At 37.9% G+C, this 22,622-nt stretch overlaps 1 protein-coding gene across 4 annotated transcripts; it reads left to right on the top strand.

Moving 5' to 3' along the window:
• Nucleotides 1-1,424: 1,424 nt before the first annotated feature.
• On the top strand, nucleotides 1,425-22,254 carry LOC127005963 (arf-GAP with SH3 domain, ANK repeat and PH domain-containing protein 1-like). 4 transcript variants are annotated; one of them, XM_050875433.1, is made up of 19 exons: nucleotides 1,425-1,605; nucleotides 2,234-2,379; nucleotides 2,666-2,821; nucleotides 3,079-3,177; nucleotides 3,498-3,583; nucleotides 3,845-4,010; nucleotides 4,127-4,223; nucleotides 4,499-4,660; nucleotides 5,001-5,081; nucleotides 7,113-7,256; nucleotides 7,518-7,630; nucleotides 8,954-9,057; nucleotides 12,714-12,861; nucleotides 13,671-13,967; nucleotides 14,172-14,282; nucleotides 14,856-15,048; nucleotides 17,239-17,466; nucleotides 20,752-20,897; nucleotides 21,365-22,254. In XM_050875433.1, exons 1-19 carry the CDS (start codon nucleotides 1,440-1,442, stop codon nucleotides 21,572-21,574), a joined length of 2,853 nt encoding a protein of 950 aa, XP_050731390.1. In that variant the 5' UTR covers nucleotides 1,425-1,439; the 3' UTR covers nucleotides 21,575-22,254. The 4 variants fall into 4 exon arrangements, with proteins under 4 accessions (XP_050731390.1, XP_050731389.1, XP_050731388.1 ...); XM_050875432.1 differs by having other exon boundaries at nucleotides 17,239-17,472; XM_050875431.1 differs by having other exon boundaries at nucleotides 17,239-17,577.
• The last annotated feature ends 368 nt before the right edge of the window (nucleotides 22,255-22,622 follow it).

Raw genomic sequence — 22,622 nt, 5'->3', positions numbered from 1 at the left:
TGAAATGAATGAAACGCCTTTTATTATGACGAGTGTATTATTGACGCATATGTGTGCAGCGGAATCAATGAAATAATGAAATGAATGAAACGCCTTTTATTATGAAGCGGAATCAATGAAATAATGAAATGAATGAAACGCCTTTTATTATGACGAGTGTATTATTGACGCATATGTGTGCAGCGGAATCAATGAAATAATGAAATGAATGAAACGCCTTTTATTATGACGAGTGTATTATTGACGCATATGTGTGCAGCGGAATCAATGAAATAATGAAATGAATGAAACGCCTTTTATTATGACGAGTGTATTGTTGGCCAGCGAATGAAGTGAAGACGTTGACGTGTAGTATAATGTGTGAAGCGGAATCAAGATCGTATTTAGCTGGTTTAATATTCTTTATAACTCACTCGGATTCCATTGCTCAAGGGGCGTGTAAGAGAATCCCTTATCTCGGCTATAACGGCGCCTTGCAGTGTGTGTGTGTGTGTGTGTGTGGCAGTAAGGGTAAATGTTTTGCTTTACCTCTATGAAAGACCGCCCTTGTTGTTTCCCCTGCCGCATTACCTCACTGGGCTACCTCTTCTCTTCCCCCTCTTCCTCCTCCTCCTCCTTTACCTACTTTGTTCCCTCCCCTGGTGGTGGCGTCTCCTCACCTCATTTTTAAGTTGATTCAAGAGATAAAGACACTCACCCCCTCTCAAATCCCCTTCCCTGCTTTTGCGATCTCTCTATCTAAACCGCCAGTGTGCCCCCATTCTCTCGTTCTCTCTCTCTCCCTCCCCGTTCCTTCTCCCCCTTCTGTCTCCGTTTGAGTCAGAGGGAAACGAGGCCCCGCCAGGATGGTTTCGCCTCATTACCTCTCGGTTTAAAGGAGGAGGAAGAGAGGCAAGGGGAGGGAGGTGAAGAGAGGAGGGCGGCGAAAGAGATGAAGGGCTGTGTCGGGAAGGGGAGGAGATGAGCGAGGGAGGGAGAAGGGGAAGGAGGAGGTGTTAGGAAACGAGGGAACAAGGTAAGGGGGATTGGGTGCTGAGAAAAGGTGATCAAGGTTAGGGAGGAGAGGGTGAGAGGCAGGAAGTAGGGGAAGGAGGGAAAGAGGGAGAGGAGGAAGGGGGGGAAGGAGAGTACGAGGGGAGCAGAGGAAGGGGAGGGTGAGAGTGGACCTTTAATAAACACACACAAATTCAACAACGAAGTTTTCAGAGACGCGTCCTCAGTGCAGTGGGGTGGTTAGCGTCCTCCCTCTCTCACCTCCCCTTCCTCCTTCCTCTTTCCCAGCTTTTCTTCTTCACTTCCTCACGCACTCTTTTTCACACCTATTCCTCCCTCTTTCATGGTCTTATCTCCTCATGAGTGTTTTTCATATTCCAGGCGCAGAAAACTCGTCAAACCACTCTCCACGGGAATAACCACAACCTTTACGAAATCCTTATCAAATGTGTGTAAGCCCCAAAATTTTGAGATTATGGGCCTATAGGATTTCTGTCAGTGAGAGATCTATCATTCAACCAAACCTCTTTCTTTTTCAGGGCCTGGATCGAGATCGGGAGGGGCTGGCAAAAATGAAGAAGGTCGTCAAAGTCATGCACTCGACTGGACAAGGTAAGATACGAGACTGCAGAATATACTAACTTAGTCTGGATTGAAGTCAAAGTTGAGGAGTCAAAAACATAGATTTACATAGAAATTCAGACCACACAGACCCCATGGTCCAGACTAGGTGATTCTACGTTAATCAGATATCTCCAAAACTTTATATTTCTACTCTAGTTGATATTAAGTTGAAGGAAGTGTCAGTCAAGCTTGTTATTAAAGGAGTCAGTCGTGTTACACTGGACAACTGAAGGTGGGAGCTTGTTCCATTCTCGCACTACCCCGTTGGTGAAGAAAAAATTGGAGAGAGAGAGAGAGAGAGAGAGAGAGAGAGAGAGAGAGAGAGAGAGAGAGAGAGAGAGAGAGAGAGAGAGAGAGAGAGAGAGAGAGAGAGAGAGAGAGAGAGAGAGAGAGAGAGAGAGAGAGAGAGAGAGAGAGAGAGAGAGAGATTAAGTTTCATCCTACTCTTGGTAATAGTCGGGAAAGTTATGATTGCTACCTCTACTATAAAAAATATAAAAAATGCGATGAGGAAGGTTTAATAAAGGGAAAACACCTACCCTATAGTTGTTTTGCATTTCCTGTCGTACCCATGTCTCCCATACTCACGCAGAAAATAACTTCATTGATATTTCAGGCTTCGTAGGGTCAGAAGTAGACATGAGCGATGCCCTCCGTAAGCTGGGGGACACCGGGGGGCGGCCAGAGGACAAGGCGCTGAGTGAGGCTTTCCACAAATTTGCTGTTGTCATCCGGGAACACTCACAGCTCCTCCAACAGCTGGTAAGATGTGATGTGATGTGTTTGCACTGAAAATGATCGTTGAAAAATGATAATTGAGAAGTACCTAGAGAAGGGTAGGAAATTGCTGCTTTTATGGACCCTTGGGATGATTACCATAAGTAGAAAGTCACTACCAAGGCTTGAATGACCTACTTATCAACACATCATTTGCTCTTTCTGTTGAATTCCTACATTAGAGAGGTAAAAGAATCAATATGAGAAAATATAGGTTGTAATTGGATGTTTTCATGTTCACAAATTATTTATATTATGTATTTTCTTCTAGATAACAAACCAGAAGAATAATTTGCTGCATCCACTGGACAGTGTGCTCAAGGGGGACCTCAAGGGGGTCAAGGGGGACCTCAAACAACCCTTTGAAAAGGCAGCAAAAGTGTATGATGCCAAATTCTCAAAAATTGAAAAAGAAAGGAAACAACAGGCAAGTTTTTATTTTATTTATTTATTTATTTTTTAATACTAAAGAGTTTTGCAATGAAAGCATTAATGTGTGTGTGTGTGTGTGTGTGTGTGTGTGTGTGTGTGTGTGTGTGTGTGTGTGTGTGTGTGTATTTACCTAGTTGTAGTTTTACAGGGCCTGGGCTTACGCTCGTGTGGTCCCGTGTGTGCATGCACATGTGTGCGTGTATGTTTGTGTATTGAATACACTTATTTAATACAGCTAATTTTATTCGCCAGGCAAAGGAAGCTGGGTTTCTCAAAGTTGATATAGACGCAGCAGAAATTGCTGAAGAAATGAGCAAAGAAAGGAAAGTGTTTCAGCTTCAGATGTGTGATGTAAGTATTGTGGTAAAGTGCTTCTCGAACTTCTGTAAATCCATATTGTAAACTTCCATGCTTTTTTGTATTTGCTCATACTTGTTCTTTCCATTCATAATATTTAAAAGATTTATAATGCTATTATAGACCTAATAAAGCTGGAATATCTGTAACTGTTTCATCAGAGTAAATGTTGTTTAGTAAAATTCTTGCCTATAATTGTAGAAAACTTGTTGCTTCAGGACAGTGTTTGCTAGCTGAAACAAGCATGATGATAAAAAACATGAATGTAAGAAGCATTATTTGCTTGTAATTTGTTATTGCTCTTTCTATTGCAGTATTTAATAAAAGTGAATGAGATAAAAACAAAGAAGGGAGTTGAATTTCTACAAAAACTTGTGGAGTACTACCATGCATACTGCAAGTAGGTTCAGCTCTACCTTGCAGTAGTGTTTGCATGACATGAGTCACCAGAATTAGTACAGCTGATATTTATGATCATGTGTGGACCATACATATTTGTTTTGTAATACTGAAGCAATTGTCTCTTTTTAAGGAATACATGTTTGATATCCATGGAATGAGTCTCAGTAAAACATAGACTTTAGTCCCAAGGAAGGCATGCTGAACTGGAAGAAAATTCCACTCTCCCTGATGGTAGACATTAATTACCCATTTTATGCAGATACTTTGAGGAGGGCATGAAGACTTGGGCTCACTTTGGGTCCTACGTCAGTGAACTCAGTGAGAAGCTTCGTGACGTGAGACACAGGCAAGAGGAGGAGCGGAGACACCTCCTCGCTACAAGAAAAATTATTAGTAACTCACTCTCAGCAGAGATCAAACCAGAAGTAAGTTTATACACATCAACAGATGAATGGGATAGTTGTTAGAAGGACATAAGTACTTTCTTGATGCTGCCCATTAGAAGCCATATTACTCAGCACTCTTTTCTTTCACTTTACAGGCAGGGGTTGCACCACCAGTGTATCATCTTCACAGAGCTCAGGGCAACAAAATTCATGGAACTACAAAAAGTGGCTACCTTTACAAGAAATCAGAAGGTAACAACAGCTGGCACGTCATGATAAAAATAAGTTGTATATTTATTTAGATTTTCACTATACTAGGCGTCAAGTGCAAGTCCATTACATTTCCTTAAGTACTGAAATAGGGTAATTATGTACATACAGTAGAAGTCCAATAATCTGAACACAGATGATCCAAACATCCCTAAATGTACATGATCTGATTTTTTAAAAATTGGTATAAGCAATGCCTTGAACCCAAATCATACATTCACCAACATTTCTAATCACCTTGTGTGTTGAACTCCTAGGTAAAATGCGGAAAGTTTGGCAGAAGAGGAAGTGTGAAGTACGAGACAGTGTTCTCTGCATCCGACACTCAGACGAGACCAAACCTCCCGTCACCGTGCCGTTGCTCACCTGCCAAGTGAAGCCAATTGGGGACGACCGCAAGTGTTTTGATTTAGTCTCATGTGAGTTCTCTCCTCATTTACCCGTGTAGGTAGTTCATTTTTACTTTTTATTCTCCAGCTAGGGCTTGATACAGGTATACATAACACCATACATTACAGCTCATTTCCCAGGTACCCTGCAACACAAATACTAAATACAGGGTGGGGAATTATGATTAGGATATCCCTTATAATAGTTATGAAACCATTTTCTGTAACTCTGTAACTACTACCAAAGTTACTCGGGGGACATATAGATAAAGGATCAAAGACCAAACCTGCAGTATTGTATCTATATTTCCCTAAGAAGCCATGATTTTAATAATAGAATAATTAACTACTGTTATGTGCCTTTCTTCAGATAATCGGACGTATCATCTCATGGCAGAGGATGAAGTAGAGGCTGATGCATGGATATCAGTTCTTCTCAACAGTAAAGAAGGTGTGCAAAGTAGTTTTATATATATATATATATATATATATATATATATATATATATATATATATATATATATATATATATATATATATATATATATATATATATATATATAAAGACACCATTATATCCCTCTTTTATTCAGTTCTTCTCAACAGTAAAGAAAGTATGCAAGTAGGTTTTTTTACAATATTCAACTTAAATTTTTTTTTTATTTAACTCATACAGCATCTTCAGAGAGTATAACCTGAATACGTACTGGCATAGGTCAATTTTTGTTTCTTATTTTATTTTTTCATAAATGGTGTCAAAATATATAAATATTACAACAGTTCAAACAGGCCCATTCATTGAGCAGTGACCTCGTGTGGGCTTGGGCGGCATATATCAGTCAGTCCCCAGTCTTCCCTTGATAGCAGACACAGCTGCACCCTGATAGGGCTACATACAGATTCAAATCAGCATTGTTCACTTCATGGCCCTTTCTACTAAATAATACTTTGTAATTTCATTTCAGACAAGCTCAATGCCCAAGATTGGGACAAGGTTTTTACATAGATAATTTACAAAGGACTACAATTAATTTATCAATAATTGAGCTAGTGCTGCTTTAAATTAATGCTGTTGATGCCAGTAGTAAAAAATTGTTTGCTAAGGTTTTTAATATCATCGATGTTGTACAATTTAGTGTTGCAATAGCCTTGGTAAAGTTCTTGTCAATAACCCTGATCATTCTTTATGTGAAGCAATAATGATTTGCTGACACAATAGTATAAAAACCATGCAGAATTCAGTTGGTGTGAAGGATCTCTTAACCCTTTCACGCACCAAAAGTTTAATTAGTTTCTCTTTCAACTACAACATCCATCTGGGGCTCCCTAAGGGGCCTCACGGAATGCCCTGACTGCACGTCAAAAAAAAATTTCCATGTTATCAATTTCAGCCACGAGTATTCTTTTTTCCTGACATTGTTATATATCGTTGGTTTTGGAAGAGATTATTCTGCCTTATGAAAGACAAAAATATCTAGAAATGCAAATAAATAGCAGAGTTTACCGACTGAAAAAAACATTGATTAAAGATAAACAGGAAATGCTTACCTTTACCACCTCATAGCTCCAAACTTCCAGGGTCGACTTTTTATTATTTATATGCTAATAAAAGGGGATTTTTATGAGAATTCCAAAGCTATCATTGAAATTTTCATACGATCAGTAGTTCTTCAGAAAATGGAGGAAAACTTTTTTTTTTTTCTATCCTGTTCTCTCCAATAGAAGAAACATCTCAAGGGCATCAAACAAAACTCAACGGCCGGGTCAAGGCGGTCAAAATAGAAGTCAGTTTTGGCAGGAATAGAGTTTTGATGATAATAATCCCTAACACTCTCTGCTGAAGTTTTTTTCACTTTTTCCTTCATCACCTTCACTCTCATGAGAATCATCATCATGCTCTGTACAAATGGGTCTCAAAATCTCTTCACTTGATAATTTCTTAGCCATATTTTCTAATAGTAACAGTTACTGGTCCCTGCAAATATAAAACAAAATATTATATCACAGCACGATCACTTTACATCGGAAGTAAGAATAAATTTCACCAATTTCATCTGACAACTGTAATCCAGGCTTACCAGGCTCCGGACACAGTTTAAAGGGACGTCACAGGCTGCCTGCTGAGAGGCAACTAAACCTCGGGCAATTATCACTTCAAATCCAACGGCATGAGAGAGTTGACGACTAGTTTATTTTATAGGTCTAGCTCGGATCTTTGATGCAAAAAAAAAATTGATGCGATTCTGAAAGATACTTTATTCTGGGGAAATTTTAAGTTTTTTGACACAATTCGAGTCAAAAGCTCAGATGTAGACGATTCTGTTTTGACATGAATCGCGTCATGGTGCGTGAAAGGGTTAATTGCTCTTCTTTAGAAAAATTGTTGAAATTTACCACATGTATTTTAGTAGTGGTAAGAAGGACAATGGCTTTACATCAACACTGGTGACATGTTGGTCTGTAATTCATGTTTTTACTTCAGGTGCTCTACAGAAAGCTCTGTGTGACGACGCTCCTGGGCCCTCTCCAGCTGATTCTGGCTTCAGAGAATTACAACAAAGAATCATATCTTATGTCCGAGGGTTACCTGGAAACAATCTTTGCTGTGACTGTGGAGGCACAAATGGTATTTTTGACTTGTTGAATCATTTAGTGTGAGATAAATATTTGGCAGGAAAGATATTGTTGTTTTATTGTATGTAACTCAGCCAGTGCTAAGTTATACTAATACCAATATTAGACCCAATACACAGTAATTAACCAATATTAAGATTTTTATTTGTAATTTTTTTCTTATACTGATACAGATAGTTGATTTGTGAATGACTTAAAAGTTGCAACCAGGACCACAGTTTTCTCAGAAGAGTAAAGTACACTATCCTTACAGATGTGACTTGGCTGTCCACAAATTATGGTGTCATGGTGTGCATAGAATGTTCAGGGATTCACAGGGATCTTGGTGTTCACATTTCCAGGATACAAAGTCTAACTCTTGACAAGGTAAGATTAACATATGGTTGTATTCATCTAAATTTTCCACAAAACTTTAATGATCAAACCTTGCTTGCTACAAGTCATTATGCCTGTGCAGAGTTCAGTGAAATTATAATAGGCTTGTGTGAATTTTTCAGGACTTTGTGTACGGCATTCAGTATTCTAACATGTGGTGAGGATGTCGAGGTCACCAAAAGTTTCACATACCTTGGTAATGTAATGAATAGCAATGGTGGGCCTTACCAGGAAGTTATTTGATGGATTGACCTGGCCCATGATGTTATAGACTCACTCTACAAGGGTATAAGGCATTGTTGATGTCTATACAGACAGAAAAAGATTAAAATCTTTAAATTGCTTGTGCTCCTTATCTTACTGTATGGCTATGAGACATGAACACTGAATAGTGACTTGGAGAGGAGTGTTAATGCCTTTGGTACCAGGTGCCTTCTCATGATCATGGGGCATCGCTGAAATGACTTCATGTCGAACCAGTGACTACATGATGAAACTGAATCAAGGCCTGTTACCAGCTTAGTCCATTAATGCCAATTCTGGCTACGTGGGCATGTGGTACATTTCCTGGACGTTGATTCTGCTCATAGGGTTGTGTTTGTACAAGACAACCCTGAGTGGAAAACCAAGAAGACACCCACGTAACTCATGGTTGGGGCAAGTCGATAGATCCTGCCAGGAGACTTGGGATGCATAGAGGGGCTGCATGGAGGTTTGCTCATGGGGGCCATTAGGAGTGGAGGTGTCAAGTGAGTGAAGCGATGCACCCCCGGGCATATGCTTCCCGTTAGTTGGTTGTATGATCTGAGAACACTATTTGTTTATGTATATCTCTGACACTGTCCCTTCATGGGAATTTCCCCCAAAGGGATGGCCACCCCAGAAGTGCCTCCAGTTTTCCCGATTCTAGCACTTCCTCTCAACACACTCAATCTCTTGCCTGCCAACTCTTTCTAATCCTCATCCACTCTATTGAACCATTCCCCAGATGTCTACTTTTGATACCCTCTCTCTCTCAATCCTGCCATCATACATGAACACATGAGGACAAATATTTACTATATCACTGCTTTCTTCCTTGAGCTTGCAGGTTTTATCTGTTATATGATTAAATTTAACCCTTTGCCTCTTCATGCCATGTGATTGGCCATCATTTGAGGGGTAATACCTTTGATTAATAGTTGCCCAGGGGAAAGGTGCATATTAGGACAGTTCAGTGAAAAGAAAAATGTGTGTTTTAATGCTCTTTGATGAGGGGAAAAGTGCAGTGCACATGTAACTGAAGTTTTCTAATAAGTTCTGTTTGTGGGACAGGTTGGGACAGCCCAGCTACTGCTTGCCCGGCACATGACCAACAAGTCCTTCAATGAGGTGACAGAAGCTACAGCACCGAGGAAGCCGGAGCCAACTAGTTCAATGTAAGTCTTAAGGGAAAAGGTGGCAGTTGAGGCTTATTATATCATCTGTGTGTACATTGTATGCTTTAAGGAGTACTAGGAAGACTCTTTTTATTGCTTTTATATATTTGTAGTATCTTCTGTATCTTGTTGAGTTTCTTCTGTAAACTGAAATGAAAATACCAATCATATTTGGATTAAGTGAGTTTCCACTATTGTATTGGCTTGAATATTTGGCATCATCATATGAAAGTGAGCTGTGTTCTTCATGGTAAATAAGTTTTTGGAAACAAGGAATGACACCTGTAGAGTAAATAAGCTTCCATATACTCAAGTCAGTCGTGTCTTCTACTTCCTGTAGTATTGTAGTAGCAGTTTTGATTTGTCCAAAGGCTGGGTGCTGTTCATCTAGACATGATTATTATTCATCACCATGGAGAAAAGATAGAGAAATTAAACATTATTTAGATGATTGGTTGATTTCCCAGAAAACAAAACTTTGAATAGGTGATTGCTTTCATTTCTCTGACTATATGAAGCCTTTTTTACTCAGTGACTCACGAGAAGATTGGCTAAGAAGGTGGTGAGTATGACTCTCACTTCTGGCCGGGTCTCTAGGCAGCAGCAGGAATCAGAAAGCAGACTTAAGCTAAATGATTGACAGATCCTCATAAAAAAACAATGAAGGAAAAAAAAAGATGAGCAATTACAATCACAACTTTTCATATAAATCTGAAACCATGTATTACTTTGACACTGTGTATATATACATTACCTGCTTCTTACAGTACTGCTTTGATTTTTATGGAATTATATTATTTTCATATTTTCTGTCACTACCTCTGTTTGAGTTAATAGTTTAAGACAAAGTATTCAGTACAGTAGTGATTGATGAAGCAATAATTACCTACCTGTCAGTTCTGTATAATCTGCTTCTGATGCCAGTTCACCTGTTGCATTAGTGTGGCAGTAGTCATGCTGAGGCAGCCAGGCAGTGCAGGTGTGGCATGTAATATTTATATTGGCTATCAATATGTCATTCAATGTTTTAGCAAGCTTATGAATGTGAATGTTTAGTTTTTAATCATTCTTTTTTAAGCAGTGACTCATAAGTGATGTAGATGTAGTCATGACATGTTAGATGTTTTTTGAATTTCTTATACTGGCCTTCAGTTTTGTTATTGAATATTTACTCTGCCCCACAATGATTTTGGTTTATTTGAATGAAGCTGATATTTTTTTGTTTTAGCAGAAAATTCTTGAGTTTATAATCTAATTCAGTAGCATTAGATACTTAACAAAATCAAAATTACATTTTATGTAAATGGTATTGATGCTACGTTAATGAATACAAGATGCGCCTGGCTGGGTAGTGCCAAGGGAACGAGTGGCAAATGTTCTCAAGGTACTGTACTTAACCCTCTCGCACAAGATGACACGTTTCGCGTCATCAAAGGTCCTGGCGCACGATGACGTGAAACGCGTCATAAAAGTTAAAAAATTGATTAAAAATTAAGTTTTTGGTGGAAGTGCGTCAAATTTGGAGCATCATTTGTTGGGATAAGTTTCTTAATGGTAACATTTGGCAACCTTTCTAAGGAGCGTAAATGAGGAGCGTGGAGCGATTTTTAGTTGTTAGCCTACTCTGACAGGAGACGAAAAAATAGAGTTTTCTTGGTGTAACTCAGGAACTAATAGCCGTATGAAGATTTTGAGGATACCATAAGAATCCTCACTAAATTCCGCTTCGAAACATATATTCGGCTAAAAAAGTTGGCCCACAAAATTTCGAGATAGCAAGTGGAGAAGAGTTGGTACTTAGGATTTATTGGCTACAATACTCTATACGGAGACTTGAAACGAGTTTCTATTGTTTATATATATTTTTTCCTCTATTTTTATTTGCGCATGTTCTAGTATAAGTCTTTATGAAGCCATTGATACCAAATTTATTGGGGTACGACATATCTGTGATGGTAAAATACGTCCGGGAATGTAGAGTTTCGCGGCGGCAAAAAAAGGCTGGTCGGGACTGAGAGATGCATGGTGAGTGGAAGAGAAACTTACTGGGAACTTACTGTGCGCAAGAGGGTTAATATGATATTTGAAAAGTATGTAAAGATAATGAATGCACCAAAGACATGAATAACAGGCATGAAAAGACCTGGGAAAGTGATATCCAAATTCATTTGAATTTTTATTTTATTTTTTTTTAGTAAATTTTTAAGTGCTGGTATATCTCTTGTAAGACCTGAAATCTATGAAAAGACTTTGCTTTTTCTGTCATTTGGAGTATGAAGGCCTCGTGCCCTGTGAAATCTCATATTATTAGCATTGTTATTTTGGTGTAGGATGTTCACACTAAGAACCTGGTAAAGACAAAGATGCAGAAAAGCTCTACATCAGTGATGTTGGGAAAGACAAATTGGGAAAACTTAAAAAATGGAAATGTGTAATGTAAGACTGTCTATTCAAGCTTACAAGAATGTGATGACAGTTTGGAATGGAAGAAGTCTATAAGATGAAATGAATGGGAAGTTTAATTAAGTAAGGACCACTGGAAGCACATAGTTAAAATTGCACATGACTACCATCATATCAAAGCACCTTGTATATGTTTACTTATACGAGACATTTTTTACATAGGCACTCAAACATATCTGTGGCATGATAAGTTTCCTTCCATTGGAACTTTTAAACCTAAGAATCAAGTTTTTTGTTTTACTATTCATTTTAAATTGAAATTTAGTAGTTAGGAAATTTTTTTTTAGAATATTTGCTATTTCTATCACAAATAATTACTATAGCCTTGGTGTCAGATACTGACTAGCATTGTTTTATGTAAATTAGTCAAGGTAAAGCTGGCTACTATATTGTGGGCATTGCATCAATATGTATGGAGAGGTGTAGTGGAACTGTTATAGGTTATAGTTGGTGAATAAATGTTTGGTGAGTAAAACTGCCTGAAGCTGTGGTCTGGTCTGTCTGGGGTCAGATGTTGAGTGACTGTGTGACGTGTGGGTGTTGGGGCGTGGTGACTGGTGAGCAGTACGTAATGAGTTGGGTTGTGTGTTGGGTGTGGTGAGCAGTACTGTGTTGGGTGATAGTGTGTGGCAGTGTTGTATGACCCACTGAATGTGGTGAGTAGATACATAACAGGTATTTATTTGGGTCACATCACAGAGCTAGAAGCTTATGGTTTTTATGTTTTTATGTAGGTTCGTCATTTTCAGGGGAATATTTCTTATAAACCACTAGTGATATTACTGCAAATGCTAGCATTTTTTTCTTTAGAATACATGCATGCATGCATGTTACTCATAATGCTGTGCTTTTTATTAAGTCCAGTGATGAATTTTCAATGGAGTAAATGAGAATTTCACATTTTTTGTCAAATATATTTGTTTCATTGTTCATGTTTGTTTTTATTTTGTGTTGCTAGCAAGTCTGTCAGTGTTACATCTCTTGGTGTTGTTTTGTCTTCATGATGCATCAAGAAATATTGAACATTACTGTACTCAATATTTTGACTTCAAGATTCATGAAATTGGTTGAAAAGATTATGGATTAATTGTGAAAACAGTGTGAAATCATCATTACCAAGAATTGCTCCTTTATTTCTTTGATCATTAATAACAGTTGACATGCAAATGGCTACAGCAACTTACATATTACAGGGATGAGAGGCGAGAATTCATTCAGTCCAAATATGTCCGCCGAGCATTTGTCCAGCCTGCCACAGTCACGCCTGAAGAGCTGCAGGGACAACTGCGTGAAGTCATTGTCAACAATGATCTCTATGGTCTCCTGCGGGTCTACTTTCAGGCAAGAATTTACTCTTACTTTTCCTCTTACTCTCAATGCTTCATAAGTATTTATTGTCTCATAGGATTATGGGTGGGAATGTGTCCTAATTTTACATTTTTCAGCATGAACAAATGGGAGAGTTCAGAATTCATGTTTCCATAAATGCTTCTTGTTTTTATTTTATAATTCTTTTACATCGGGGCCTTGTGTTTGGCAATAATAAGACTGAAGAAACATTGCTAGTTCTATAACCGTTAGTTTGGGGGTAAACTTTAAACTGCAAACAGTAAAAACAAATTGGAACTTTTGGACACTGTCATTTTTTGGTATATTTTACCTGCTTTTAACAATTAAACCCAAAATGTAGAAATATAACTACTAATGGGGAAAGGCAACAAAAACTCACCATTATATGCTTTGAATGTCCTCTCTATTGAATAAAAAAGTTAGGCGTTGGAAGTGTGTCAGCTTACTGAGAGCCAGCACCACTGCCACTATCATTGCTGCCAGCCCTCCACAGCATTCCGTTGACCCATTAGCTTTAGAATGTTGTGCAGCAATTCCCAATGAAGCCAACAAAATTTGCCTAGATAGCAGCATCTGTAGAGTTGTTGTTTGGAGGGTTGTGTGAGTGAGTGGGGGGCCAGTTTGTAAACAAAGCAGACAATGTAATTATGAGTGTGGCCAGTGTCACCTCTGCTGCATCTGATTACCTTCTATGAATGTTTCGTTCAACTGAAATTCCTGTTTCCGGAAAAGGGCTGCTGAGGGAGTGAAAAATTTTGAAGCAGTTTACTCTCAGTTAATAGAAGTTTTTTGCTTTTCAGGGTGGAGACTTGTCACTGCCGCTTACATCACTGAAGGAGTGTGCACTTCACGTGGCTATTTATCAAGAAAATGGCACGTCTCTTCCTCTTGTAGATTTTCTAGTTCAAAACAGCCACTCCCTGGACCGACAGACAGTGGAGGGCAACACACCACTCCACTACTGTGTCATCTCTAACAAGCCGGAGTGCATGAGACTGCTGTTGAGGGTGGGAGCAAACCCAAGTATAGAGAACAACAATGGTAAAACTCCACTCGATATTGCCAATGAGCGTAACTGCAGGCTGTTGGAAGACATGGTGAGTTATTATCCCTTAGGGTTGTCACCATTTGAATTCATGGAAGAATTTCTTTTGAGAAGAGTTTTATCATCATTGTAGGAGTGTAAAACTATATATTTGTATTATTGAATGACTGAGCACGTTCATGTGAAACCTACATCTTATACAATGTCTTAATTACTGGTTCAAATCTCAGTTCTTTTGTTTGTCATAATGTTTCAGCTAAACCAAGCTCAACAGCAGAAGAAATCTATGTTTGAAAATGTGGAATATGAATGGAATCTCTCTGATGACAACTTTACTGACATGTCCGACGATGAAGAAATTATCAAGGTAAGATATTACTGCACCCGCACCCTGCTACTGAGCCTCATTAGTTACAAAGTTGTGCGTGTTAACGGAAATGCGTGAGAGCTGAATTGAAGAATCAGTGGGAATAATTCTAATTTCACAAATTTGCAGGTTTTCCTTTAGCATCCCAGTTCTTAAAATTTTATTCATTTATTTGTTTTCTTCTTTAGAAACCCGAGTTTAGCTTGATATATTTATCTTATAAATTTAGTTTTTATCTCACCAATGTGTTTGAATTTCAAGCACCTTCATCAATTCATGGTTGATCAGGAAAAAAATATGTATCACTAAAAGAAACTTCATATACAATTAAAGATACTTCCTTGCACCTAGTACAACAAAAAACATGTACTATTGAATGACTTTGAGCATGTTTATGTGAAACCTTTAAGTGAAATTGTATATCTTAAAGTGGCAGAATTGACAAAACTTATCAGCAACAAGACTATGATTTAAGAAACTCACAGAGGGGTGGAGAATGTTTGGAAAATTATTTTCCCTGCAGTGAACTAGTAATGGCTGAAGATGATGATGATGCAAGCTTATTCTTTACAGCCAAATGGCATGGCTACTCCTGAGAAGGTAGTACGGAACCGGCCCGTCAGCTTGCCTGGCTCGGGCTCCCCTGTGTGTCAGCATGGCAGTGACCACCATGCCTCCTCAGAGGAACACAGCCACGGGGAGTACCGGCCTCAATGGCACAGCCGGCAGCCTCCTCCTCCACCAACCATCAGCTCCAAGCCTACATGTGAGTAATTATATTTATGGAGTTGTTTTAATGTTTCTGATTATATATTATATATGAAAGATGTTAGATGTTGTATTGAAGCACTCGCAAGTCTCAGTAATTAAAGTTGCTCTTAAGACATGAGGATTAAGAGTATATGTCTGTATTCACCTGTGTGCTGTAATAGGCCACAAAGGATATTACAGAAGCAAAGCTTAAGAAGGTTTGTGAGTGGGTCCTCTTAACTATTTTGTCTAGCACAGTCATTAAAATGGTTATATTGCATCTACTGACTACTTGCCCTGCCTGTTTGGGAAGCTGGGTCATCATTGAGAGGAAATCTGAGAGGAAATTTTGGTTAATCAGACATTCTAATGAGCCATGTTAGGGTCAAGCTTAAACTTCAAGGTAAGATGAAAGAAAAATCAAGAATGGAGAAATGATAAAAAATCAGGTTTACTTTATTTTATATACCTAGGAATTATTTTCATGCTCTATAATGCTTATTCTTTCATATCTTCAAATTGTGATTTATTTTTTTATTGTCTAGTGGAGTGAATAATTTATTATTAAGTTAGTTCAATAGACAAAGTGGTGAAGCATTATTTGGCGCAAGACTGACCTGTCAGCAAAATAGTCTCAGAAGTCGGTACACTCAGTTAATGTGTGTTTGCTCATCATAAGAACACACCTTGCAGATGCTCACATCCAGAGGTATTGATTTTCAAACCCTATACTTTTACCCTCCATACAACTTGCTGTACAGAAGCTTTTTCTGTATTTTCTGAATGAAAAGTTGACAGGAACATTTTTTATTTCATTGCCATGAGGCATATCAGTTTTTAAACTCAAGTCTGAGGAGAATAAATACTGCAAATATTTATGATATTAGCTTGCTAGATTCCCTTCCTAGCCTGAGTTAAATGCATTTGAGAAATTACTGTGATAGATGAATTTCTTACCCAAACTCAGCAAAGCTTTTGAAGACAGGTGTGTATAATGTAACTTGCATTTTTAGATGCTTGTGGGTTCATGTCTGTTTTTAATGTGTTTTGTCTGTGTTCTGGCAGTTGCTGCAGCTCTAAAAAAATGAGTTTTCATAAAGCTTAAGTAATGAATCTAAATAATATTTGCTTGATTTGTCTGATAAATGTTTGAACTGGCAGTTTGCTTGACAAGTCTTCATGCTGACAGTTTAATGGTTCAGAACTCCAGGTTTATAAATCCCATCCCCTTGAATTTTCCAATAACTTTTTTTGTTGATGCACTTCACAAAGTTATGGGAGCTTGAAAAAACAATAAGTACAAAAAATTTCTCACATTTTTTTCATTGACTGACATGAATGGTTCACCTAACATGCATGAAAATGTGTCAGGCTTGTTTTGCAGCAGCCATCAAATACCACTGTTTGAGTTGCCACCGGACATGCATACCTCTAAGAATATCTGGGTGTTTTGGTGAATGCTCTTTGCAATAGAACCTTTGTTTCTTATTCCACTTAATGCATAAAAATTGGAAGTATTCTTTTCATCTTAAGTTTGTACATCTAAATATCTTTTAAATATGAATCCATTGCTATTTTCTGACTTCAAACAGTTTTGATACAACTTCATGATAAAAGTGACACTTTGTTTACTATTTCTTAATCCTTGTACTGATAACAATAACAATAATAATTGCATTTAAAAGTCAATAATACCCATCTTTGAATATCCAGGTGGTGTTACAGAAAGGTAAATAACTCAAAGAAAATGTAAAAGAAAGGTTTAGATATTCAGCCAGCATGTGAACTAACTTCCTAATAGCTCCTTCAGTGATGACTGTTAAGGTCATTTTATTGCATGATTCTTATTCATGTAATAACTCTTGATATTTAAAACCACTTCTAACTTACATTTTAAAAGTGATGTTCCCTGATTTTAAAATTTTGGTTAGTTGGAAGGAATCACTTGAAAATTCTAAGATGTAAAAGTATAACCGCTAGCTCAGAGGCTTTTTTCTTGTTGACATGAGTTTCAGTAATGCACTGAGCCAATATTCATAATTATATAACAAGCTGTATGCTGACTCAAATTGGATCTGTCTTATCTCCCACTCTGATAACATCATGGACAGTCAAAGGTTCTATTGTATATATTGTAAATATACATGTTTACAGTAAGTGTTTTACCAGTAACTAAATGTCTTTTACCGTCTTGTGATTCCCCTAGTGCCACGCTCAATGGCAGAGAAGAGACCAGCACCTAAACCCCCAGCTGGTGTATCCCACAACTCCTCTTTCTACCTCCCACATTACTCCAGCCATTCCCGCACACCTTCTGACCCCATGTTGGGACCCCCAACCTACCACCCAGGCCTCACTCACAACAACAATAATGGTGGTGGGGGAGGTAGCCTTGGAGGGATAGGCCACAAGAGGAGTCCATCAACTGATTCTAGTAATAGTGTGTTCTTCCCTCAACCTTCCTCTTCTTCCAACAACACCACTACTTCCTCTGGGACAACACGCTTCTCTCTGTCACATAACTTGCCCCCTGAAGCTACATCAGGTGAGGTGATTGGGATTCTTCTTACTTTCCTTTGCTTCCTTTGCTTCAGTAGATTTGTAAATGCATAGTTTAACAAATGTAGACTAGCAAGGTGTAAGGCATTTGCTTCCCTTCTCTTGGGTGTATTTCCGTTTCCCTATTTCCTTAACTTTCTCAAGGAGTTCTAACCTGCTTTTGCTTTTCTAATTGGAAATTCATGTTTAAATTTTGCAAAATTTAATTACATAGTCACTTCAGCAATGAAACTAAGGTGCTTGTATACATGATGAAAGTAATTTCTCAAGTGAATTTTTCATTGCATCAATTGTTATCAGTATGAATTAATGAGGAAATTAGTCTGCTTGGAAACATGACATGTATGTGTTCAGACATTAAAAATTCTAGGACCTCAACTAGAATCAAGTATTAATATTGACACACTTGCTTGGGAAAGTTTGAATACTATGGTGAAAAATTTGCACTGCTCAGTCATTTATGTAGCTCTCCTGTTTTCTGTAATGCTCAGCAATTTTCCTCTTAATTTTAATATTATATACTTTTAAAAAGGTCTTACAGTACTCTGGATGGGTGATTTACAAAGCATGAGGCAGTAAGCTTTCTTTTCAAACAAATAGTTTTATTGGTTTCCTCATTATCCCAAATCCATATACAGTAAACCTTTGCTTTAAGGGGAAGGGGTGACATATCTGATACAGGTAACTCTCGATTTACGTGAGTATTGTGTCCTTGAAGAGGTCGCGTAAATCTAAAACAATGTAAATCAAACAAGAGGTAGGTTTCTATCGAAAAATAAATATTCACTTCATTCAGTGGAGAGAGAGAGAGAGAGAGAGAGAGAGAGAGAGAGAATATCCATATCACCGAGATATCCACTCAGGCACTCAGTCTCAGCCTCACTCGTGTGAGGAAGAAATGAGGGACACCATGAGCGACTGGTTAGTATTGGTGCCAGTACAGAGCAGTCTGGTACCGGTACCGTACCGTATAGCTGGTACTGTTAGTACTGGTACCTGCCCACCCCTATTGTTGAGTAGCATGGCAGCGTGGGTACTGTATTGTTCAAGTGGCGCGCGGGAAGAACTGAGCTCGGCTGTGTGGCCGCGGCGCCATGTGAGTCCAGTTGCGTGAGACATCTGGTGGCCAGTCCATAAAATATCGTGTATAAGTGAAAAAAAAATTGTAAATTAAAAATTTATTTGGATTTTTGACCCCGCGTTATTTCAAAAACGCGTAAACCAAACTCGCGTTAATCGAGTTACCTGTAATACATTATATCCAAGGGATCCAAACTTTTCAAAAATAATGAGCTTTGTTCATTATATTCACTGAAAAAGTTCAATATTTCTGACCATTTCTGCATTTGAAGGAGTTTGTTCGCGAGAGGTGAGGCACAGAAGGATGAGAGTGGAGGTGTTTACAGTTGGGCAGACAATGCTAGACTGCTAAACGTGCACCTCCTGGTCAGCTTTGTTTCCACCGCCGCCAACCGACACACATGTACATGTTTAGCTAGTCCACCACCAAACCGAACCCTGCACTTACCGAACTCATCAGACAGTAATAAAAAGTGGATGATAACTGCACCTGACTCCAGTACATACTGTATTTACATACAAAGGCAAGGCCACCACCCTGCTCCTTAACAGCATGCGACAGCAATAAACTGAGACAACAATAATAAACAAATAGGTCTGCCAGCACAAACACAGCCACCTAGCGAGTGTTCTGGACAATGATCAGGGGATGGAATCCAATGTATGTCTCGACTTCTGTTTTGTTCATTTTGAGTAACGTATGTAATGAATTTACAAAACCCTGATTTAACGACTGCTTTGGGTAACTCTGACCATGTATTCATTTACGATTGTCAAAATAAAACAGGAACATTGTACGGCAAAATAAAATTAGGTAGTTTTGGCAAAAGAGGGTAAACTTTAATTTTCTGCCATTACCCAGCATATACTTGAAATGTTATACACGTTTTTTCCTTATGCACGGTCTAATCTGGAACCTAACATGCGTATATAAAGAGGGATTACCAGGGCGATGTAAATTACAGTAACTTGTATGTTTCTGTAACTAATGTTAAACTAATATTTTCTATTAGGTACATTTTCATTTGTCTTTACAAGCAAATTCAAGAATCAGGAAAAGGAAAAGTGATTTTAACATAGCTAAGAAAGTACTCAGTAAGGAGCTGATGAAAATTATCCAAGCTGTCTCTCGTTGGCCAATTTGTCAAACTGATCTGTAGTTCTGAAATATCTATAGTCTTTGAACAAGAAAACATATTTTGATGTTCAAGGAAGCATTTATAGCTGTTCTCAGCAACCTTTCTGCCATAATTAGTAGTTACACATATGCATTTTTTTCTGCATCAAGATTTCTGATTAATATGATTAAAGTACACTGAATTTATAGAGACCTGCATTTTGTATACCTTCACAGCAGTCTAATTTTGGTTGGGTGTATAGCATGATGCCATTCACCAATGCCTGAAGGATACAAGCAGTAGTGAGGTTACCAGCTCAATGTTTGTCCTTTTCACTTGAGATGGGTCAAGATAATGGTATTGTAATGGTATTTTAAGAATTTTACTCTGTACTTTACAACTTTTAATGATGGAAAATGCCATCCTTACTTGTTTTAGTAAGATAAATCTTATGACTGCTTAACATTGATTTGTATCTCTTTACCATCAAGTGATGTAGTTCAAGAATACTTCTACTCAAGTTAAAATAGGATAAATAAATGCAGCAGTCAAAACTTAGGAAAATTCCACATGATTGGCATCAGGCTGTACTACCAGTAATTGGCAATAAGTTGCATATTATTTTTTCTCAGTGTAGTGGAGATCTGTCCCTTATACTGCTCTGATATGATGGACCACTTCTGTTTTTCCTTGATTTTGCATGGCTTATATAATGCACTCTGAATAACTAATACTTTTTAATACTCTAGTTTTAATTAGATTTTTTTAAAGAATTATCAGTTAAATAATTGAAGTAAATAAAAATGAAATATTGGATAAGACATTATGAAATGCAATGTAATATTTAGCTATTCGCATGTTCGAGCACATTGATAGTTTTTGCACACACATAAACCACTTAACCCTGTCTGCCACCCTCCACTCCCCCACGCACGCTAATTGTAACCTTGCCACACACACAGGCAGTACAAGTGACGGCCGGCCACTGGACACAGACACATCCCCATCGTCATCACCTCAAGAGTCTCCCAACACTTTCATCAATGGACGTTCCACTGAATCTCTCTCCTCGCTTGTATCAGATGATCCTCAGCCACCAGCTAGAAGGGTAAGGTGTTAGTTTTTTATATTTTAATCTGTGTGAGGACAGGTTGGCATGCCCTTTAGTCCTCCCACGTGTTTTCTGTGTGTGGCGTCCCTGTAAGGCTGAGACACAAGTCCTGAAAGTTAAGCAATGCCATAGCCATGTGCTGGAGCTATATTATAGCAACACATCTCGTTGGTCCCTTATTCCAGCCAAGATGGGTAGCCTTTCTGGCTTGGCTTGGCTTTCTGTGTGATGTTGAGTCAAGTGGCTCAACGTCACACAGAACTTTAAACTTCAGATATTTTGGATTTTTGGCTGTTCTGGATGAGGTCTTTCCCAATTAGTCTGATTTATAAAGGGTTTACTGTATATGTTTAGCTTCAATGCCTACATACTTTTAGTGGACTTCATTGATGAGATAAACTGATTAGAGGTCATTAATTAGATTAAGGTTTTAAAGAGAATCGTGACATGTTTTGTGTTTGCAGAGAGTGGGTTCACTACGCCAACGCAGGTGCCAAGCATTGTATGACTGTGATGCTGACTTGGATGATGAGTTGAGCTTTACTGAAGGAGAAATAATCATCGTGCTCAGAACAGAGACAGAAGATGGCGACTGGATGGAGGGAATGATTGAAGGTCACCCGGAGCGTAGAGGAAAAGTGCCAATAAATTTTGTTCATATGTTATCAGACTAGCAGTAAGCTCAAGACATTGTATGAGCTGCATGTGTTTGGCTTACCTATATATCAGTATTCAACAGTGTGAGTATGACTGTAGTATATCTGTAAATTTGTTCAGTGTTGCTATTGAAAAAATGAGTGCATATTTCTGATTAGATATGTGCTGTTATGATGCAGTTGAATGACCATGATAAGTGGGTTATAAATTAGGTGGGCATATATTTGGTTATCATTTTTTTTCTTGTTTTTTTTTCGTTTCTAATGCAAATTGAATATGATTACAGCAGAGCATTAGAGTAGTTAGTGAAGGACTTTGTGAAAGCTCTTACATTAACAGTGTTTACAGTAAGCATATCTCATCAGAAGTAACGTGTACATGTTCCTTTCAAAACGGCTATAACCAGCCAGTGGTGGTGTAAATAGTAGTTTGAAGATGCAGAAGATCAAGTTGTGTTGGAATAAAAGCTCAAGTGTGAAGCCATGTACTCATATTAATATTATTTCTTAGAACACATCAACAGACTGATTTGGGTTTTATAGTCACTGGAGCGTATATCTTGTTTCTTCAATAATGAGTGGAGTCTTGGCATAGGCTGCTCCAATTTCCTGGTTTGTGTTAGTATGATGGAAGCTTGATGATGGATGAGAAAGATAAGTGTCCGTAAAATTCTTTCTCCCTGATCATGCAATACAGAGATGATATATATATATATATATATATATATATATATATATATATATATATATATATATATATATATATATATATATATATATATATATATTTATATATATATATATATATATATATATATCATGGCAGACTCTAAAAGGAGTTTGTCACTAATTCCTAGGTCATCTTTGCCACAAACATATAACCATATTGAAATATTTATTTTCCAAATTGAATATAGCTAATGTGTGTATTTTATCGCTACATGGATTCTTTCTTTTATTACAATTATACAAACTTCAAAACAAGACAAAAAAAAAATTACTGAAGGTGAAATTTTGTTGAGCATGAGTGCTTAAAACTACTGTGACATTTATTGGATGTGGTGAC

The sequence above is a fragment of the Eriocheir sinensis genome, chromosome 31 (assembly GCF_024679095.1).
Source record: "Eriocheir sinensis breed Jianghai 21 chromosome 31, ASM2467909v1, whole genome shotgun sequence".
In the NCBI taxonomy this organism is placed as follows: domain Eukaryota; kingdom Metazoa; phylum Arthropoda; class Malacostraca; order Decapoda; family Varunidae; genus Eriocheir; species Eriocheir sinensis.
This window is presented reverse-complemented; position numbering and strand designations above follow the sequence as displayed.